The 16,867-nt window shown below is 47.5% G+C and overlaps 7 protein-coding genes across 7 annotated transcripts; 6 read left to right on the top strand and 1 right to left on the bottom strand.

Annotated features, from left to right (window-relative positions):
- Positions 1–2,334: 2,334 nt before the first annotated feature.
- BABINDRAFT_159395 (uncharacterized protein) lies at positions 2,335–6,154 on the bottom strand. Its single transcript, XM_019127634.1, has one exon. The coding sequence runs from the start codon at positions 5,822–5,824 to the stop codon at positions 2,486–2,488; it is 3,339 nt and encodes a 1,112-aa protein (XP_018988230.1). The 5' UTR covers positions 5,825–6,154; the 3' UTR covers positions 2,335–2,485.
- A 3,135-nt stretch (positions 6,155–9,289) lies between these two features.
- On the top strand, positions 9,290–10,809 carry BABINDRAFT_159393 (mitogen-activated protein kinase). Its single transcript, XM_019127633.1, has one exon. It carries the CDS (start codon positions 9,487–9,489, stop codon positions 10,579–10,581), a length of 1,095 nt encoding a protein of 364 aa, XP_018988229.1. The 5' UTR covers positions 9,290–9,486; the 3' UTR covers positions 10,582–10,809.
- A 1,372-nt stretch (positions 10,810–12,181) lies between these two features.
- On the top strand, positions 12,182–12,700 carry BABINDRAFT_164627 (DUF2406 domain-containing protein; the record flags this gene model as incomplete). The annotated part of the gene is made up of 1 exon (XM_019130271.1): positions 12,182–12,700. The coding sequence occupies one exon, from the start codon at positions 12,182–12,184 to the stop codon at positions 12,698–12,700; it is 519 nt and encodes a 172-aa protein (XP_018988228.1).
- Positions 12,701–14,338: 1,638 nt separating this feature from the next.
- Positions 14,339–15,311, top strand: BABINDRAFT_159391 (DUF2406 domain-containing protein). Its single transcript, XM_019127632.1, has one exon. It carries the CDS (start codon positions 14,379–14,381, stop codon positions 14,916–14,918), a length of 540 nt encoding a protein of 179 aa, XP_018988227.1. The 5' UTR covers positions 14,339–14,378; the 3' UTR covers positions 14,919–15,311.
- On the top strand, positions 15,043–15,552 carry BABINDRAFT_78105 (uncharacterized protein). The gene has a single exon (XM_019132682.1). It carries the CDS (start codon positions 15,166–15,168, stop codon positions 15,430–15,432), a length of 267 nt encoding a protein of 88 aa, XP_018988226.1. The 5' UTR covers positions 15,043–15,165; the 3' UTR covers positions 15,433–15,552.
- Positions 15,341–15,746, top strand: BABINDRAFT_159390 (uncharacterized protein). Its single transcript, XM_019127631.1, has one exon. The coding sequence runs from the start codon at positions 15,480–15,482 to the stop codon at positions 15,657–15,659; it is 180 nt and encodes a 59-aa protein (XP_018988225.1). The 5' UTR covers positions 15,341–15,479; the 3' UTR covers positions 15,660–15,746.
- A 316-nt stretch (positions 15,747–16,062) lies between these two features.
- BABINDRAFT_159389 (DUF2406 domain-containing protein) lies at positions 16,063–16,792 on the top strand. Its single transcript, XM_019127630.1, has one exon. The coding sequence runs from the start codon at positions 16,150–16,152 to the stop codon at positions 16,675–16,677; it is 528 nt and encodes a 175-aa protein (XP_018988224.1). The 5' UTR covers positions 16,063–16,149; the 3' UTR covers positions 16,678–16,792.
- The last annotated feature ends 75 nt before the right edge of the window (positions 16,793–16,867 follow it).

The raw sequence follows: 16,867 nt of genomic DNA, 5'->3' as shown, positions 1-16,867 counted from the left end.
ACAAAGTGGGGAAACAGGGGCTTTATATACCCTCCAGCGTGGTCGAAAATAGGCAATCTCTCGGAGTACGCCGAGCATTCCGCATATGTGGAGTTCTACATGCATGACACTCATCGGCGCTGCATCTCGCCCAGCGGTCACAGTTAGCTGTCAGTTTACCCCATTAGACCGATCCTAAAGCCAGTTTGCGCTAATTGGGGGTAATACCTCAACAGTTCAAAGGCTAACTTTTACTTTCGCAAAGACAATTGTGGCGCACTCCCGTGAAGTGCAGGAAGCGGGGTGTAATGTCCAGGCCACCTAGTGTCTTATGTTCAGCCACAGTGGTTGATCCGATGGGTAGAGTCAATTGTCTTTAGTCCAAGGGGAATAGTGTATTCGTCATTTAGTGTCTTAGGGTGACCCGGCTGCTTGGATTCTACGTTGCACCCCAATGTGCTTTGCGATGCCAACTCGAAACCTCTAACGTAATGCTCCCTATTAATGAATCCGGCCGGTAATGAGACAAACCCATAAAATATCTTTCATTATGAATCCTTGCTGCTTGGGAGAACGTCATAAACTAACCCAAAGACATATTTATGAGCCCGTACGCTCTCGGAAACCGCCGAGGGATAGCACAAGAATCGGTAGGTGGGAAATATCCCGCATTAACTGTGGCAAAAAAGACTAACCGGGTCTGACCCTACTCTTTTGTAAACCTTTGTTTGTTTATTTCTGTAAATCCAATCAAGTGGCCCGTAAATGCCTTCCTTGTAAGCGTGAAGAGAAAGGACTCAAAACCGGGATTATCCGAGTTTTCGCGCGGAACTTTAAGTCAGCTCCAGTGCCTTGGCAGAAAATCCGAGCTCTAGATTTTTTTTCATTAAGCATATGCAGAACGGTGGGGTGCAACGTGCAGGCTAGCGTTAGCCAGATATTTCGTGTAACCTTGTTAAAACCTTGTTCGACCTATCAGTGAGGTTGGAAATAATTTAGCTAAATCCTTAATACAGTACCAAGACTGGAAAACTGGTAGTGGCTAAGATAAGTATTTATACAGTGTGGTTTCCAGCGGTTGAGTAAATTCTTGTCAAACGGAGTGGCATCGGTCAAAATATAGTGAAAACAAATAGAACTCCACAAGATACCCCGTTCGTAACTGGAAATTAGCACTTCATTGTCTCCCCAGGAGAGCCAGATCTAGGAGTGGATACTGAGCCACGCCTTCACTTACATGTAAGCTTGAAAGTTACATCTATGCCATTATTGCAACCAAAGGATTGGTCGCCTGCAGGTATACGGCCAGATCATTAGTCGGATGTTACTTTTAGGGGTAATACCCGCTCAGAACCAAACAAAACCCCTGGGGACCCCAGATTATATCCGAGCATCCTTGTGTACCAAGTAAATGGTGGTAAGGAGTGTAACAATAGACTAGTTAATGCGGTTTGGTCCACAGGTACCAGTCAGCATAAATTATGCATACATTCCGTGTATTGCATGCAGCTTCACCAGATTAGTCTTTGAAACAAAGAATTGACAGACAAGCTACGGATTAGAGGCCTCTATGAAACGAGCTATATGTACTTCTCTCGCTACTAAGGGGCTTGATTTTTATGTCCCCCCTTTCCGAAATTAGGGGATAGGTAAATCTGGTCAGTTGTCATGCCGAACTCGTGGAACCAGTCATATCCATTCAAATTTTCAACGGCCTCGCAGCTAGATCTTCGCCAGCTAAGAGCAAGGTATACCCGAATGGAGAAAAAGCGCTAGTAGTGGAAGAATTAGCCTTTTAGAACCATTTTAATATTTAATGGGTTGCAAAATACTCCTATATGGTACTGATCTGAGGTTAAAACTTGTAGTTCAGACAGAGATTAGTGTAGAAAATAGATATATAGTATTAGACGAGGCATAAAGCCTGACAGTAGCCTGTATGTGCGGCCATACTAGAAATCACCAACTTTTGACAAAATTAAAGCAAAAAGGGGTATCGGCAGTTTAGAAAAGAATGAACCATCCTAGAGCTTAATTGAGGGCACAAACCAGCAAGACGACGGGTTCTGAGATATCCAAACTAAAACTTGATTGATTTGGCACAAACATAGGATAATTACCGAGAACGGGGATGAGATAAGGCATTACAAGGAGAGCTGGAAGGGTAATCATCCTGATCATCAAACCTACCCCTTGATTTACTCCACATGTATCAGTATCTGTTTGAATGAAGGCAAATACGGTACCACAAGACATCTAGATATTCGACTTTCCCAATAAATTCAATTAAAAAAAGAAAAGTCTATAATTAGCAAATATCTGAAAATTTTTCGAAAAAAAAAAAAAAAAAAGTGTAGGAAAACAGGCACGCCTCATACAGTCGTAACCCAAAATATATGATGAAATGGTGGGAGCAAATAGCCACACAAGGAGCAATAGATGTAAGCAAAAACATAAATCGATTAGACATACAACGCATAATCGGCAGAGTGAAATTAAAACGTCGCTAACTGCTGGTACAGCTTGCATCTTTTTCCCTTGTAATGCAGATCGCGCGTGCCTTCAATCCCTCGGCAAACAACATCGCCGCAGGCCAGACCGGTGCGTCACCCAAGATGCGCACGCCAAGCGACAAGGCGCGCGTGGACAAGCGCGACGAGGCAATCGTGGAGGCAAGCCGGGTTAAATCCGTATCCGGATCCAACGCCAACGCCATTAAATCGTCATCCAACTTGCCCATGTCTAACGCGCCCTTGGCTTCGCGGCGCAAGTATTCGGAGTACGATACGCGCGAGTTTCGCGAAATCATCTCTTCGACACCACGCAACACCTTTTCCGCGCGGAGCCACGCCGCGCGGTCAACCGGATTCAACGACAAACTGCTTTGTGCACGAAGGTACGCGTGGGCCCACTGCTCGACCGAGTACACGTACTCAGCGGTGATGAGCACCGCGGCAAAGATGCAGGTGAGGAAAAAGATCGGTGTACGCACTGCCGATCTCTCTGCGTTGTTGACGATCGAAATATTGTCGATCCACACCTGGATGATGTCTAACGAGTAGCCGTTGCTCTCGCGCAACGCCTCACTGTCGTTATCCAAACGCTTCAAATCCGCACTCATGCCATCCCAGTCCTTGACAAACGCCTTCTGCATCACCGGCGTGAGGTCGATACTGAGCTTGATCTTGGCGAGCGAGAGCACCGGAAGGATGAGCTTCACCACCGGCACCTGCGTGAGCATGTGGATATTCGAGTCGTTCACCATGAGCAAGCCGCCGTTGCGCACGTACACCATCTCCCACGCACGCAAGAGAGTCTCAATCTGCGGACGCTGGTTCAAACGCCACTTTGCAGCCTTGATGATCGAGTTCGACTCGTCACGCTTCAGCTTGTCACGCTCGTTGATGATGGTTTCACTCACACACATGAGCATCGAGAGGAGTGTCTTGAACGACAACTGCTGGTCGCAGTGGTGGTAGTTCTCGAACTGCTCCATTACGTGGTCAAACGGCTCGCCGTTAGAGAGCTGGATGAGCGAGTACTTCGAATCGAGCACATAGTGGTGTATTTGGAGCTGTACCCCCCACGCGGCGGGATCCTGCGCCTTCCACAACGCTTCCACTCGGCACGGCGAACCGCATCGGATGTCGCGCGCCTCGAGCGGCACCGGCGCCTCCAAGAGTGTCAGGAGGAAGATCGATAGCATAAGCGCGACATGAACCGTGCGCACGCGTGACTGCGCCACCACAAAGTATGCGTAGCTTGCGAATAGCGTCTCAGCCGAGTCATTGCGCTGCGAGTCCAACACCGGCGGCGGCATTGCAAACTTTTCCCACGGCTCCGTTAACGCGGTCGCCTTGATAAGCCCTATCAAGCTGTGGATCTGGCGCGTGGTGTCATACGCCACCTCGTGGCTGTTGTTGTTGAAGTTTCCCAAAAACGCGTGCAAGATCGCGCTTTGTGTGATCCAGAGCGGAATCGTCTGGTGGTTGAAGCTCTTGCGCTTCTCCATGAATGCGTGCAACTGGAAACGCAGGATATTGTATAGGAGAAGCGAATTGCGCGCGTGGAACGAATAAAACGCGCCGACCGCCGCCATGCAGAGAAGTAACGGATAGTGCTCGAATGGGTCGTCACTCGCGTCCGGGAAAAACCACTTCGGGCGCACTAATGCAGGAATGTGTACGAACGGAAAGTACTTGTCAAACTCTTTTTCGTAGAGGTAAAGGTACTGGTTGAGGTCCGAGAGCGGCGGAAACTGATCGTCGCGAAGGTTGTTTGACGCGAGGATCGAGTCGCGGAGCTCCGGAGTGAAGAGTTGTGTGTGGCTCGTTAATAGACCTCTACCAGTTGCGGGACCCGCAGATGCCGGTTGCGCACGCAGCTCGTTCGGTCCGAGTGATGGAACCTCCTCCTTAACCTCCTTAAACAAATCCATCTGACGGTTACGGAACATTAACGGAATATCATCGGAGTTGGTAGTGGACGTCGAGGAGGGCTCGCTCGGAGTGTGGGTGTGCGGGGTCGATGACAGCGAGGAAAGATCTGTGAATCCAATGTGGTGGGACGGATCTGGAAGGTCATTGTCCAAGGGGGCGTTGATGAATTCGTCGAGCCAGTCGTGATTAAGGTCCGCTTCAAGCGACTCGCTGCCTTCGTCGTAGCCAGCACCGCCGCCGGAGCCTAAGAACTGCTGGAGCACCGGAATGTCGATATCCAAGCTCATGTTTGCGCCCTGCTCTTTTTCAAGACTAAAGCCGTGTTCGCCGCAGTCAAAGTCGTGGCCGTTGGCCGCTGGGGTGAGCTGGGGAGAAGCGTAGCCGATCTGGTGTGGTGCTTCAGGAATCGAGTGGCTCTGTTGCTCCTGTCTCATCGTACGGGCCTCCTTGCGGGACGTGTAGGAGAAGGCCGAAGAGGCGGAAAAGGAGTTATGGCGGCTCCGGTAGAGCTCAGAGGGACCAAGCTTTTTGAGGGGCGGTTCGTCAAATGCATTGGTACGCAGTGGAAGCACATCACGCGTGTTGGCACCAGGCGCAGGGGGGTGCCCTTCCGTGGGGATTGGTGCATGAGCTGCGAAAGACCCCGGCCGTGTCGTCGCCTCCAGCACCAGACTAGTCATGCTTGGGTTTCGCAGATACTGACTCTTGAACAAAGGACGGTCCATGGGTGACCCCACAGGAAGGGAGTGCACTGGTGAATCCAACCCCACGAGGTTCACCGAGGAATAGGACTGCGACTGCACGGATGAAAGCGGAGTTCCGGTGTTACTGGGGGTGGTGAAGTACTGCGGCTGACAGAACTGCGGAGCAAAGGTTGTGGACGGCGGAGTGAACTGCTGTGGGGCAAAGTACGGGGTACCAGCGGTCGGAGAGTTGGGGAATGAAGACGCAAAGGGGGGATCGCTGGCGGGAGCTACATACCCACGCATATCCTGGGGCAAGGGATGGTTGGGGTCTGTGTTGTTGAGCAAAATGTTGATGTGTTCGTCCTTGTTAGGCTTCTTTTTTTCCTCCGAGTCGTTGCGTTCCATCGGCACCGCATCCTGCTCCTCGTCGCTATCCACTGTGTGCACTCCCAAGGACGAGTGCAACTTTTGCTGGTGCCGCAAGACCAAGTCGCGTCGCGCGAAACAGCGCCCACACGCAGCACACTGGAACGGCTTTTCGTTGGTGTGGGACCGTTCGTGACGTTTGAGGTGCTCCAACCGTGCAAAGGCGCGCGTGCAAATGGGACACACGTGCGGTCTGGGCTTGCTGGTCTTGATCAACGCCGACTTCTTGGGGATGGGCTGCAACGGTGGGTCGTAGGTCTGTGTTCCAGGGGACACTTCACTCGTGTCGACCATGATGTGATATGCAGGTGTGTTATGAAATAGTTATGCGATTACTGCTATAGAATTGCTGTTTGAGGGAGCTGTTACGAGTGTGTGGTTTGGAACAGTTTTTGTCAGGTGAATCTCCCTGCTCTGGCAAAATGGAAGCGCAATTTACTTCTTGGCAGGAAAAAGGGTCCGTATATACTTCCTGCTCGTCTGATTGTAATCTCACAGTCCTGGATCGACTGTAATGTTTTTTTCTCTCCCTCCAGTTGTCCAGCTACTAGCGATAATTTTTCATGCGCGCCTGGCACTGCTATGTACACTTGCATGCACGATGAACTATTTACCATGCACGGTGCATAGTCTGTAGCGTAAATATGGGCACTCCCGGCGTACGGCGGAGCATACATAGCCTGGGTACCAGAATGCGTGACCACAATGTGCCATCCCCATGCGCCGACTGTGTCGGAACCGCGAAGCCACTCCTTGGTCAGTTGACTTCAATTTCGGCCAATTGATTATAGCAATACGAGGTTATTTATATAGCACTACTGTTTTGCCTCGAGCAAGACTGGAGGCCGGCTGCTTTTGGTGATAGTTTGGGTTGGCCAATTTAGGTTTGAACTCGGCCTGCAGGTTTCTCGGAGTTTGATTGCTTTTTGAGGATGCTTCTTCCTGCTGACGCACGCAATTGGCTGGTGGGTGAGTACACCAAAAGATGAAATGCTTCAATGGGTAAAATATCGTAATATTTCCGGGCAGAGGATTTTGGGATTAAAAAAAATGTTTGAGTTGTTTACACAGTTCAGTTTCATAAGCTTGGTGTGTAGAGTTTCCGCGGGAATCCCAGAGATGCCTGATGTATAGCTGGAATCTCGGAGCCGAGCTTGGGTAAAATATGCACAGACTCGGTGTGCCAACGTTGGTGTGTGTCTGGAGATGAAACCCATTTTCTAGTTTTGGCTATCCGGCCGGAATAATGCCAGTATAAGAAAACCCAATTAGAGAACCGTTTGAAGGTTTTCTGAGAAAGCGGTGCTTCGGTTTCAGTCCTGGGTATCCAACATGGGCTGCGTAAATGGCGCTATTGTCACTAAAAACAAGTACCTTTAATGAATGCAACTTTTCTCCCTAGTTTCACCCCCCAGATTACTTTCGTATGGGGACTGGTGCCTGAGATTAGTCTCGGAATAGGCCGACATGCATATTCAGCAGGGAAGGCATCTTGAACGACGAGCTTTACTGGTCCGGTTATGCCGGGTGATGGGCAGTCCACGAGCACGACTGCACAGTAGAAGAGTCCAGGGTCAATCGTATCGTATCACCCTTGGACCATCGCGGATCTTCACCTAAAAAGGCGTTGTTGGGATAAAGCAGGGTCTGAGATCACTCCCAATATTAATAAACTACGCTGATAGAGGGAAAACAAGAGTATACAAGGGGGGACTGTGAGTGAGTGGCTCTCTCGTCGAGGCCAGCTAGAGTGTAGTTGTATGCGCACCATGCAAAAGAGACGCTGACGTCACTTATTCCTGAGGGTCACGCAGGGATCGAAAGTTGAATGGAAATGGCTCTGGGTTGAGGCTTAAAGCCTCTTTCTTTGCGTACATCGTGAGGGAAGAAGAAAAAATACATGTATCAAAAGTAACTACTAAGCCATTTTGGTCTAACAACCGAAGCCAATATGAATCATCGCTCATCCACACGACATGTAGTTCGTTCTCTTAAGAGTTTCAGCGTTTCCTGTGGACTATGCAGTTCAATGCATACTATCCTTAACGTTCGTTGAGATTTTTCTCGCCATGATGTCCATGCGTCTAAATTAAGCTTCCGACCTACATTAGTACCAACCCAGTATCGCGGGTATGCATATCCCTGGGGTCTATGATTCAAAACAAATATGGCCTTTCTGCGACGAGGAAGGGCACTTTTGATCTAAGAGGATCGACGTCAGGCCTCGCCCGTTCTGTTCGATTCTTGGCTCCGTCAAACTCCATGCCGTAAATAAGTTGATGGCCGTTGGTTTAACGCGGCTTCACATCTACACTTAAATTTTGTTTTAGTACGCTTGGCCCAGTATAAACATGCTCTCAGAACACCCCTGCAGTGACTCTGTCCAACCCTCCTCACCGAGGACGAATATTTCTCAATTGACTCTGATCTTGCCCAGTCGTGCTTGTAGCTATCTCCAGTGAATAGCTAGCCCCGATAGAAGCTGCCGCACATGAAAGCGATGCCTGAATAGCTTAGAGGTGACTTGCATTAAGAGGGGCGATTATCTGCGATGGAAACGTGGGGAAGGTCTTGGTCACCAGGTGCTTTATGCTTATGAACGGCACAATCTCCTGTTAAACTTCTCTCACCGATTCAAAGGCATCTATAAAGAGTTATATTGTTATAACAGGATACCAACTTTTTTCTCTTTCATAATTAAGCCCTAAGGATATTTATTGCTAGAAGTTATGAAACATGGACCCTGGTTGGTCCAGTAGAGACGTCATCGCACGTACCTAAGAAACGGCCCACATCCAAGTCATCTGTTATGACGTATTCGAGATCTGACTGTCATGGATATGGTGGAGAGATTTTAAAGGCATTAATAACCAACGGGTGTTTTAAAATTTTCTCGATCAGATTTTTGTGCGAAACTTCCATCTCGAATGGTGAGGTCAGTATCTTAGCTTCAAACTGTCCTAGAAAAATAAAAGTGCTGTGGGCCATTGACACTTGAGATACTGCTTGGAAAAGGCCAAAGACTCACAAGAACCGATTCTGTGTCGTCCTAATCACGTTGCCACGCTAATTAATGTTTGATTTTGGCCATTATTTACTTGTAATATTCCCCCAAGTACTTATTATCCCATATAAAGATTGCCAGTACACTTTCTTTTTTCCCGGTAATAGGCTCTCCTGCGTATTTTTGCAGTTCTCGACCTTGCTTGTAATATCTGGCGCACGTCCTAAACCACTAAAGGCATGACGGCCCGTTCTTTTGCTACTCAAAAATAAATTAGGTGAATCTCTGTAAGCTCCAGTAGATTTATTTCGATATGTTAAAAACTGGCCCCCCAAGCTCCAACGTACAAATTAAGATGCTCCCCATTACTCTACAGGACTTGATGCGTAGCATAATAACTACGTTGCACTAAACGTGGTCCCTACGTAAAGACCAATCGAGAGGGTAGGTTCCCGTTTGAGGAAGGATCCGGGCTTTGCGAAGACGAACGGACAAAAACAGTCATAAATAGCCGTTTTTGGAGGTACACGCGCTGCCCAGGACTAATTCCATTCTGAAACGTCTCGTATAGTCCCCAGCGCATGTGATGTACTGCATAGATGTCTCATCTTGGAACACGGCCAGCGCATTCTAAGGACTCTGGTGCCAGCCATGTGGCCATACCAAGGCGTTCACGGCGACGTGTGTATATCTACTTCCCTCGTTGAGTTGCACGTATATAATCTGGTATCCGCCTTCAGAAAAGCTTAGATACCCCCGAATAACTACCAAAATTGATATTTGTATATTAGCTTAACGCATCGCTGGCCCAAAATTTCGTACAGAAAAAAAAAAAAAAACGCATCAGCATCAAATCTGGAACACACCCATTCCGGTCATTCACCATTGACATTACAACCATCATTTCGCCTCCTTTCCGGTCACACCACTACTCATTAATCAATAACCCTTCATGGACACAGAACACGTACAGCCGCAAGGGTTGCCGACGGCGCCGCAGCGCCGAATCTCGTTCAATGTGAGCAATCACTACCAGGTGATCGAGATAGTGGGCGAGGGAGCCTACGGAGTAGTTTGCTCAGCCATCCATTTGCCGTCCCAAACAAAGGTTGCCATAAAGAAGATCCAGCCATTCGAGCGGTCGATGCTCTGCCTTCGGACGCTACGCGAGCTCAAGCTCTTGAACCACTTCCAGCACGAAAATATCATCTCAATCTTGGACATCCAGCGGCCAAATGACTATGCCTCGTTCAACGAAATCTATCTCATCCAGGAGTTAATGGAGACGGATCTCCATCGTGTGATCCACACGCAAAAGTTGAGCGACGACCACTGCCAGTACTTCATCTACCAGACATTGCGTGCATTGAAGGCATTGCACAGCGCAAACGTGCTTCATCGCGATCTCAAGCCGTCGAACTTGTTGCTTAACGCAAACTGCGACTTGAAGATCTGCGATTTTGGCCTCGCCCGCTCCGTAGCCTCCCAAGAGGACAACTTCGGCTTTATGACCGAATACGTCGCCACGCGCTGGTACCGCGCGCCTGAAATCATGTTGACCTTCCAGGAGTACACCACCGCCATTGATGTGTGGTCGGTGGGGTGCATCTTGGCTGAGATGTTACTGGGAAAACCGTTGTTCCCCGGCCGCGACTACCACAACCAGCTCTGGCTTATCATGGACGTCTTGGGCACTCCCACCAGCGAGGATTACTACAATATCAAGTCCAAGCGCGCGCGTGAGTACATCCGCTCCTTACCCTTCCGCAAGAAGGCCGCGCTCGATAAGTTGTTCGTCGAGGGCACCAATCCGCTCGCCATCGACTTACTCGAGAAGTTGTTGTCTTTCAATCCCCAAAAACGTATCACCGTGAGCGAAGCCCTAAATCATCCGTATTTAGCACTCTACCACGACGCCGAAGATGAGCCGGATGCCGAGCCTATTCCGAACGACTTTTTCGATTTTGACAAGCACAAGGACGACTTGAGCGTGGAGGAGTTGAAGCGCATGTTGTTTGAGGAAGTGATGAAGCCGTTGGGGCACTAACATTACATTGCTTTAATTCAGCCTGGCAGTCTGGGCGAAATTTTAACTAATACCATCTGTCATACTTCATTTCTGTCATGTGTTACGGGGCCTGGCCGATATCGTATAAGGTGGGGAATTTGACACTGAGTGATCGTGTATAAATTCGTAAGCTAACACGGTCTAAAAGTTATAAATTCTAGAACGAATCTTTGGAACGAAAAGCTCATTATGCGTGGGGAAACGCAATCGGGGTTTTCATAAATCACTTTCCGTGTTCGCAGCGGTTTCGTAAAAAATGATACGTCCTGACTCAGGGGCTGTAGCTTCCTAAGCTGTGCTACCATTTTGCCACTTGAGCAAATTGAAAGCTACAGATACCCGATATTTTACAAGCCCCTCTGCTTGTCGTTTAAAATTTTATAGTTATGAATTAAACACGTAGGTAGTATGTGTATTGCAACCACAGCACTGCCGCGTGGCTTAGGGACTTTGAAGTATGAAAAAATCGGGGCTGTGTCACTCCTTAGTAGGTGCGTGGGAGTACCTAACTCCAAGACCCCCTTGCTAAAACCACTATAGCCTTTGGGGTATTGGGTATTGTTTGAAACGCCTGCCATAGTGTAGATGTAGCTTATTTCGGGTATGGTGCTACAAATGTGAAGCTTTGCCACCCTCAGTGATTCTAGATCATACAAGGTTTTATCGTATATAAGGCTTCACGTTAGAGACTATAGCTGTCCTATTGGGTCAAAATATCGCCAAATCTAGGTCGCAGACCTAAGCTACAGTCTTGGAGACAACCGGTGGAAACTTTTCTCGGAAACGCATAAACAGAATTAAAGTGCTTGCAGACACATGCTTATGCGTCAAAATCTCTCGGGGCATATCACTGTACAGAATCTTTAATTGAACTTTAAGCAGTCCTCCGCCTGGAAGGATGATTTAGCTTAACTTTTTTCACCCTTGTATTCTCAGCTTTCGCCATAAGGAAAGAGTTTCATGTTCGTCCTATACACATACTTGATCCAATATTCGACTTCGTCTTGCCTTCTAGTCTTATCTCTAGTACTTGGTCCAAAAATTTTCATCTCTTGGCTTTCGGTATAACTTCGTGTGTGTCTTTGCTGGTAGATCTCAACCTAGTACCTGCAGTAGCAGCAGTTGCCTATGAAAAGGGGTTATCATCGAAGTATGCAGAGGGGCCGATTCCTACCGTCAGAGCATGCATAATTCGGCTATCAAATCATTGAGTTACGCGTCGTGACATAGAAGGAACATAGTAGGTTTCAAAGGGGGTGATATATGTGTGTTTGAACAAGCCTTTTTGAGTGGTATTCTAGTGGATAAAGTTTGAGTTGTCTATCTATTGCCGCTTCCACAGGCTTTTTTTAGAGTAGTAGGCTACAGTGCCAATAAATTAAACCTAAAGTTGTGGCATATTTATTTGAGCAGAACAAGCTTACGTTATATAATAAATATGCTTCCTTCCCCGGATAGGTTCTGGTGCCACCCATATTCCCTTAATCCGCACAAACAACACTCTCAATACCCCTCTGATCTACAGACATCTTCCGGTGCTAACTCTCCCTCTTGACATATTTCCTTTAACCTGCAAACCATGGGGATTTTCAGGGCTAAATCTAAACAAAACTCCATCGGAAAAGATGACAAGCTTGTCATCCACACCGCCAACGTACATGATCCAATTTTGTCTGCCGTACAAGAAGCTGAGCCGTTTGAACAGGCTGCCGATACTTCTGGCAATCGTCGATCCTCATACCAGCAATTTAATGCGTCTGAGGGGGAAATGAGAGACATTTTCGGTTATCCCATCACCCAGCCGGACTATTCAAATCCCACCAGGTCTCGTAATGAGCGACCGTTGGATACTATTCGTGGCTTCGAGTATGCCATCACTGGCGATTTGCGGATTCGCGACCAATTGGAAACCCCGCTCTTAGGATGGGGATTTCACGAAGACTTCCCACAACACGGAAAAAGTTATGTCAACGAGGTTGCTAGCGAGGCGCCTTATCAGTTCAATAATTACACGCAAGAACAGCCCATTTACCGAGCTCCAGTCGAAGTACAACCCGTTGGAAAAAAGAAGAAAGGCTGGTTCGGCAGAAAGCGCTAAAAGCTCCTTTACTGGTGGAGCCCCTTACTTCTGATTTGATATATTCTTGATCTTATACAATTTGAACTTTGCCTGAAATCTGTATAGTACTATTATGGTTGATATTCCCAGTTCCTTGGCTCTTCCGTCGTAGTGTTTGCTAATTATGTAGATTGCAAGGACTTTATGGAAGGCGATATTTAGTCTGTCGTAAGTGTAATCCATCGCCCAGTTGCACCATTTGCTGGCTTAGAAAAACCCGATTGTTGGACTTTCGTGTTGCTCCTTCTGAGAAAGATGAATTTTTTATAAAATAATACTGATAGTTATTTTTTTTCCGCCTTTAGACAGGCTACATAACTGGCGATCCTCCATAGGGATACATATTAGTACTTGGAGCCGGCAACTTTTAGAATCGGCCAAACGTTTCTAGGGGATAAAAATCTCCATTTACTCAATTTACTAGTTCATGCTTCCGAAAATTCGATGTAATCTGTAGTTTTTAACTCCATGTAGATGGGGTGGCTAAATGCTACTCCCGAGACACAGCGAGATATGTCAGGTATAGCCACACCGATCACCGCTCTGGAACAAACATGTAGAGAAGGCACATCAGTACACGTTGAGTCACACGGGCGTCCATAAGCAGATGTTTAGTCCAAGAAAGGTGTACGTGACTTTAAACAGTATGTTTACGTAGATCTATATGCACAAACGTACACGATTATCCCAACGAAAGCTTAAAAGTTCACGGAAGGAGAGGAGATCAGTGTTCCGTAAAGCCCACCACCTTAACTAAAACTTGAACGCCCCGGGAGGTTTAATATTTGGCCACAGACTTTATGGATCACTGACACATTGTACTTTACCCCGGTGGTTTAGATATACATCGTAAGCTTTGCGGAAACCTTCGGAAATCAGTCATTTCGAGAATCCCTGTCACGTGAAATGCGTGGTCTGAAACTTACGCTGGTAACCCACGATCTGATTTAATCGTGCGTTTGTCCGTCTGCTTAGCCCGTATATCGTAGACTCTGAAACAGATCCGTTATCAGGAAACGGCCACTCTTCTCCAGTTTGCTCAGCCACCACACCGCGCTAAATCTTGTTTTATATGATGGTACTATATATCGGATATGCGCACTCAAGCATTCACAGACAAGCCACTAAATGAGTGGCCGGTGCTTACCCCGTTGATCACATCGGCCTGTCATGCATCTCCTGGATCCCCTTGACGCGCGACCGACATATAAGACTTAAATCCCGCTCGGCTGTGTCACGACTCTCATGTCGTGTCATATAGTGAGAAGAATCTGCTACAAACCCAAGCCTTGCCATCGGGGTTTGTAGCAGACTCTAGCTGCCGACAGACATGTGTACATGGAATCGCAGCTCTAGACCGTAAGATGAGGAGGTCAGACAGCGAACGTATGCAGGCTTGAATCGAGGAATTAAAGTTGGTTATGCATGAAACTTTGCGTAAGAATAGAATGTAACTAACGAGGTGGGACAATAAACTTTCCACGAATTTTGATAGCATTTAATGAAGGCCCGTATATAAACCAGGTTTCCCCCCGTCTGCGCTCTTATGTTTACATTCATTCACCGTTGTACCTACCCATAGTAATATAGAGGTATTTTCTCTTTCATTTGTTCTTTCACATCTACACACGACGCATATTTTTCTACTTTTCTACATATGGGTATCTTCAAATCCAAGTCAACAAACAAGGGCAGCCCGTTAGAGGTGGATTCTAAGTTGAACATTCACACAGCCAATGTCCACGATCCGATCCTTTCAGCGGTCCAAGAGGCGGAACCCTTCGCTCAGGCTATTGAGACATCGAATAACCGCAGAGTCTCCTACACACAGATGCACGGAAATGGACAGATGGCTGATATTTTTGGTGGCCCAATCCAACAGCCGGACATGTCCAACCCCACCAGATCACGTAACGAGCGCCCTATGGACACTATCAGAAGCTTTGAGTACTCCATCACAGGTGATATGAGCATCCGTGATCAGTTGGAAACCCCACGCTTGGGCTGGGGCTTCCATGACGACTACCCACAGTTTGGGACTAACCCATACGGACACAGTAACGGCTACAACGAAACCCACGAGCAGACTGGGCTCAATAACTATACAACTGAACAGGCAGTGTACAGTGCGCCTGTGGTCACCGGCACAGAGGAGAAGAAGAAGAAGAAGAGAGGGTTATTTGGTAGAAAGAAGTGATTAAGGGCGATGTTCTTGCGTTATGTTTTGTTTTAATCTAGTTTATTAGTCGTGGGTGTACGCGATCGCGTTGATTTTATGAATGTTTGCATTAACTCGACTGTATGTGCCTTGCACGGTTCGCAGCTTTTTATATGGACACTATCAGTGGCCTTAAGGAGCTGTGTTATTTGTACCAAAACGTTTACACTTCAATAACTTTTAAACGGCTGTCGAGGAGGAGCTAGCGGACCGATACATCTTGTTAATGCAAGGTTCCCCACATGCATTTGCAAGTTCAGCGCTAGCGCGACTCAGGCCTATTGAAGCCGCTTGTACAGCACGGAATTTGGTAGCGTCTAAAACATCCCCAATAAATGGTAACATTCCTAGTCTTCATAACGATATGTCGAGGTTTTCCACTCTTAGTAGGATTGAGGGCGCGGCGATTGGCAAAGACCTTACGCACGGTACAAAGTACACTCAAGCACCTCCAGTTGTCAACCCTAATCACTCTTTTTTTCTCGCTAGTTGAAAATTTGGGATTCCACCGCATATATTCTTAAGCTGGAGTAAACTGTAATGAATGAAGCCACTGGGGTGGCTCAAACCGATAACGATGTCCCTCATGCACCTTATACATGTAGCACGCCCCGCTCATTTCCAAGTTACCGCGTAGTGCTTATCCTCCTAGAGGCCAAAAACGTATCATACCTACTAACACCTCCACCACTTGTCTTTGGCATATACCAATATCTATAAGCCCTGTAGAGTATGCGGATGGTACACAGTGGGTTCCTCCTGTTCTCATTATGCAATATTATGCATATCTCTCAGTGGAGGTGTTTCAGACGGCCGTATCAGACTCCCTCATCACAGACTATCAGATGTCAAAGTATCTTCACTTCCGTTTTCTGTTTTCTTTTTTGAGATCGCTAAATCAACCCTTGACTCCCACAAGATTTATTCTCCTTTCTTGTTGGCACCGTGAATCTCGCGTTCCGGCAGGTTGCGGCTCACGTTTCTTTTTATAGAATTTTACTATGACGTCCTACATATCACTGATTATGTGAGACCGAGTTCCGGCTGTTCCCTCGTATTGTGTATGCAATCCTCAAACCCAACCTTAACTCTGACCCTGCACCCGAAGTTTTTCACCTCATGCCACACTATATCCAAACGCCTCTAGTTTACGGTACAAAGCGTTTTTACGAATCTACTTTTCTACGTTTGGCCACTCTATCTTTTAATAATGGGCCTTTTCAAATCCAAGCTGTCCCAGGGCATGGGCGAAGACACCAAGTTGAACATGCACTCCGCCAATGTTCACGACCCAATCCTTTCCGCCGTCAACGAAAGACAGCCTTTCGAGGCTGCCGGTGACTCCAACGTTACAGCTGGAAACCGTCTCTCATACCAGCAGATGGCTACCGAGGGTTCCATGAGAGACGTTTTTGGTGCTCCGATCCAGGCTCCAGACATCTCCAACCCAACCAGAGCTCGTAACGAGCGTCCGATGGACACCATCAGAGGCTTCGAGTACGCCATCAGCGGCGACACCGGTATGCGCGAGCAGTTAGAGACTCCAAGACTCGGCTGGGGCTTCCATGAAGACTACCCTCAATTGAACTACGGCCAGGACGACTCCCAGTACGACAGGGCTCCGGTTGCTAATTTTAACAACTACGGCGGTGAGCAGGCGGTATACACCGCTCCGGTCCTCAACACCGACGAAGGCAAGAAGAAGAAGAAGAGAGGTTTGTTTGGAAAGAAGAAGTAAGCGTCGGCCTTGTGTATTTCCTTCTGCCTCCATCATGTATATGTATTGTACCATATCCTAGACTGTACTAGACCTTTTTCGTCGAGTTATATCCTTAATTTACACTTTAACCTAACACGTTTTGTTGGAAAGGAATAGGAACTATACAGGCGCTACTTCTGAGTCGGCCCCTGCCCAACCAAAAACAACA

Source organism: Babjeviella inositovora (assembly GCF_001661335.1).
Source record: "Babjeviella inositovora NRRL Y-12698 unplaced genomic scaffold BABINscaffold_1, whole genome shotgun sequence".
Classification (NCBI taxonomy): domain Eukaryota; kingdom Fungi; phylum Ascomycota; class Pichiomycetes; order Serinales; genus Babjeviella; species Babjeviella inositovora.
Note: the sequence above shows the minus strand (reverse complement) of the source record. Positions and strands in the feature narration are given on the sequence as shown.

Excerpts from the sequence above, each read along its gene's own strand:
- BABINDRAFT_159395 (XM_019127634.1), bottom strand. The coding sequence starts at position 5,824 with ATGGTCGACACGAGTGAAGTGTCCCCTGGAACACAGACCTACGACCCA.
- BABINDRAFT_159393 (XM_019127633.1), top strand. The coding sequence starts at position 9,487 with ATGGACACAGAACACGTACAGCCGCAAGGGTTGCCGACGGCGCCGCAG.
- BABINDRAFT_159391 (XM_019127632.1), top strand. The coding sequence starts at position 14,379 with ATGGGTATCTTCAAATCCAAGTCAACAAACAAGGGCAGCCCGTTAGAG.
- BABINDRAFT_78105 (XM_019132682.1), top strand. The coding sequence starts at position 15,166 with ATGCAAGGTTCCCCACATGCATTTGCAAGTTCAGCGCTAGCGCGACTC.
- BABINDRAFT_159390 (XM_019127631.1), top strand. The coding sequence starts at position 15,480 with ATGAATGAAGCCACTGGGGTGGCTCAAACCGATAACGATGTCCCTCAT.
- BABINDRAFT_159389 (XM_019127630.1), top strand. The coding sequence starts at position 16,150 with ATGGGCCTTTTCAAATCCAAGCTGTCCCAGGGCATGGGCGAAGACACC.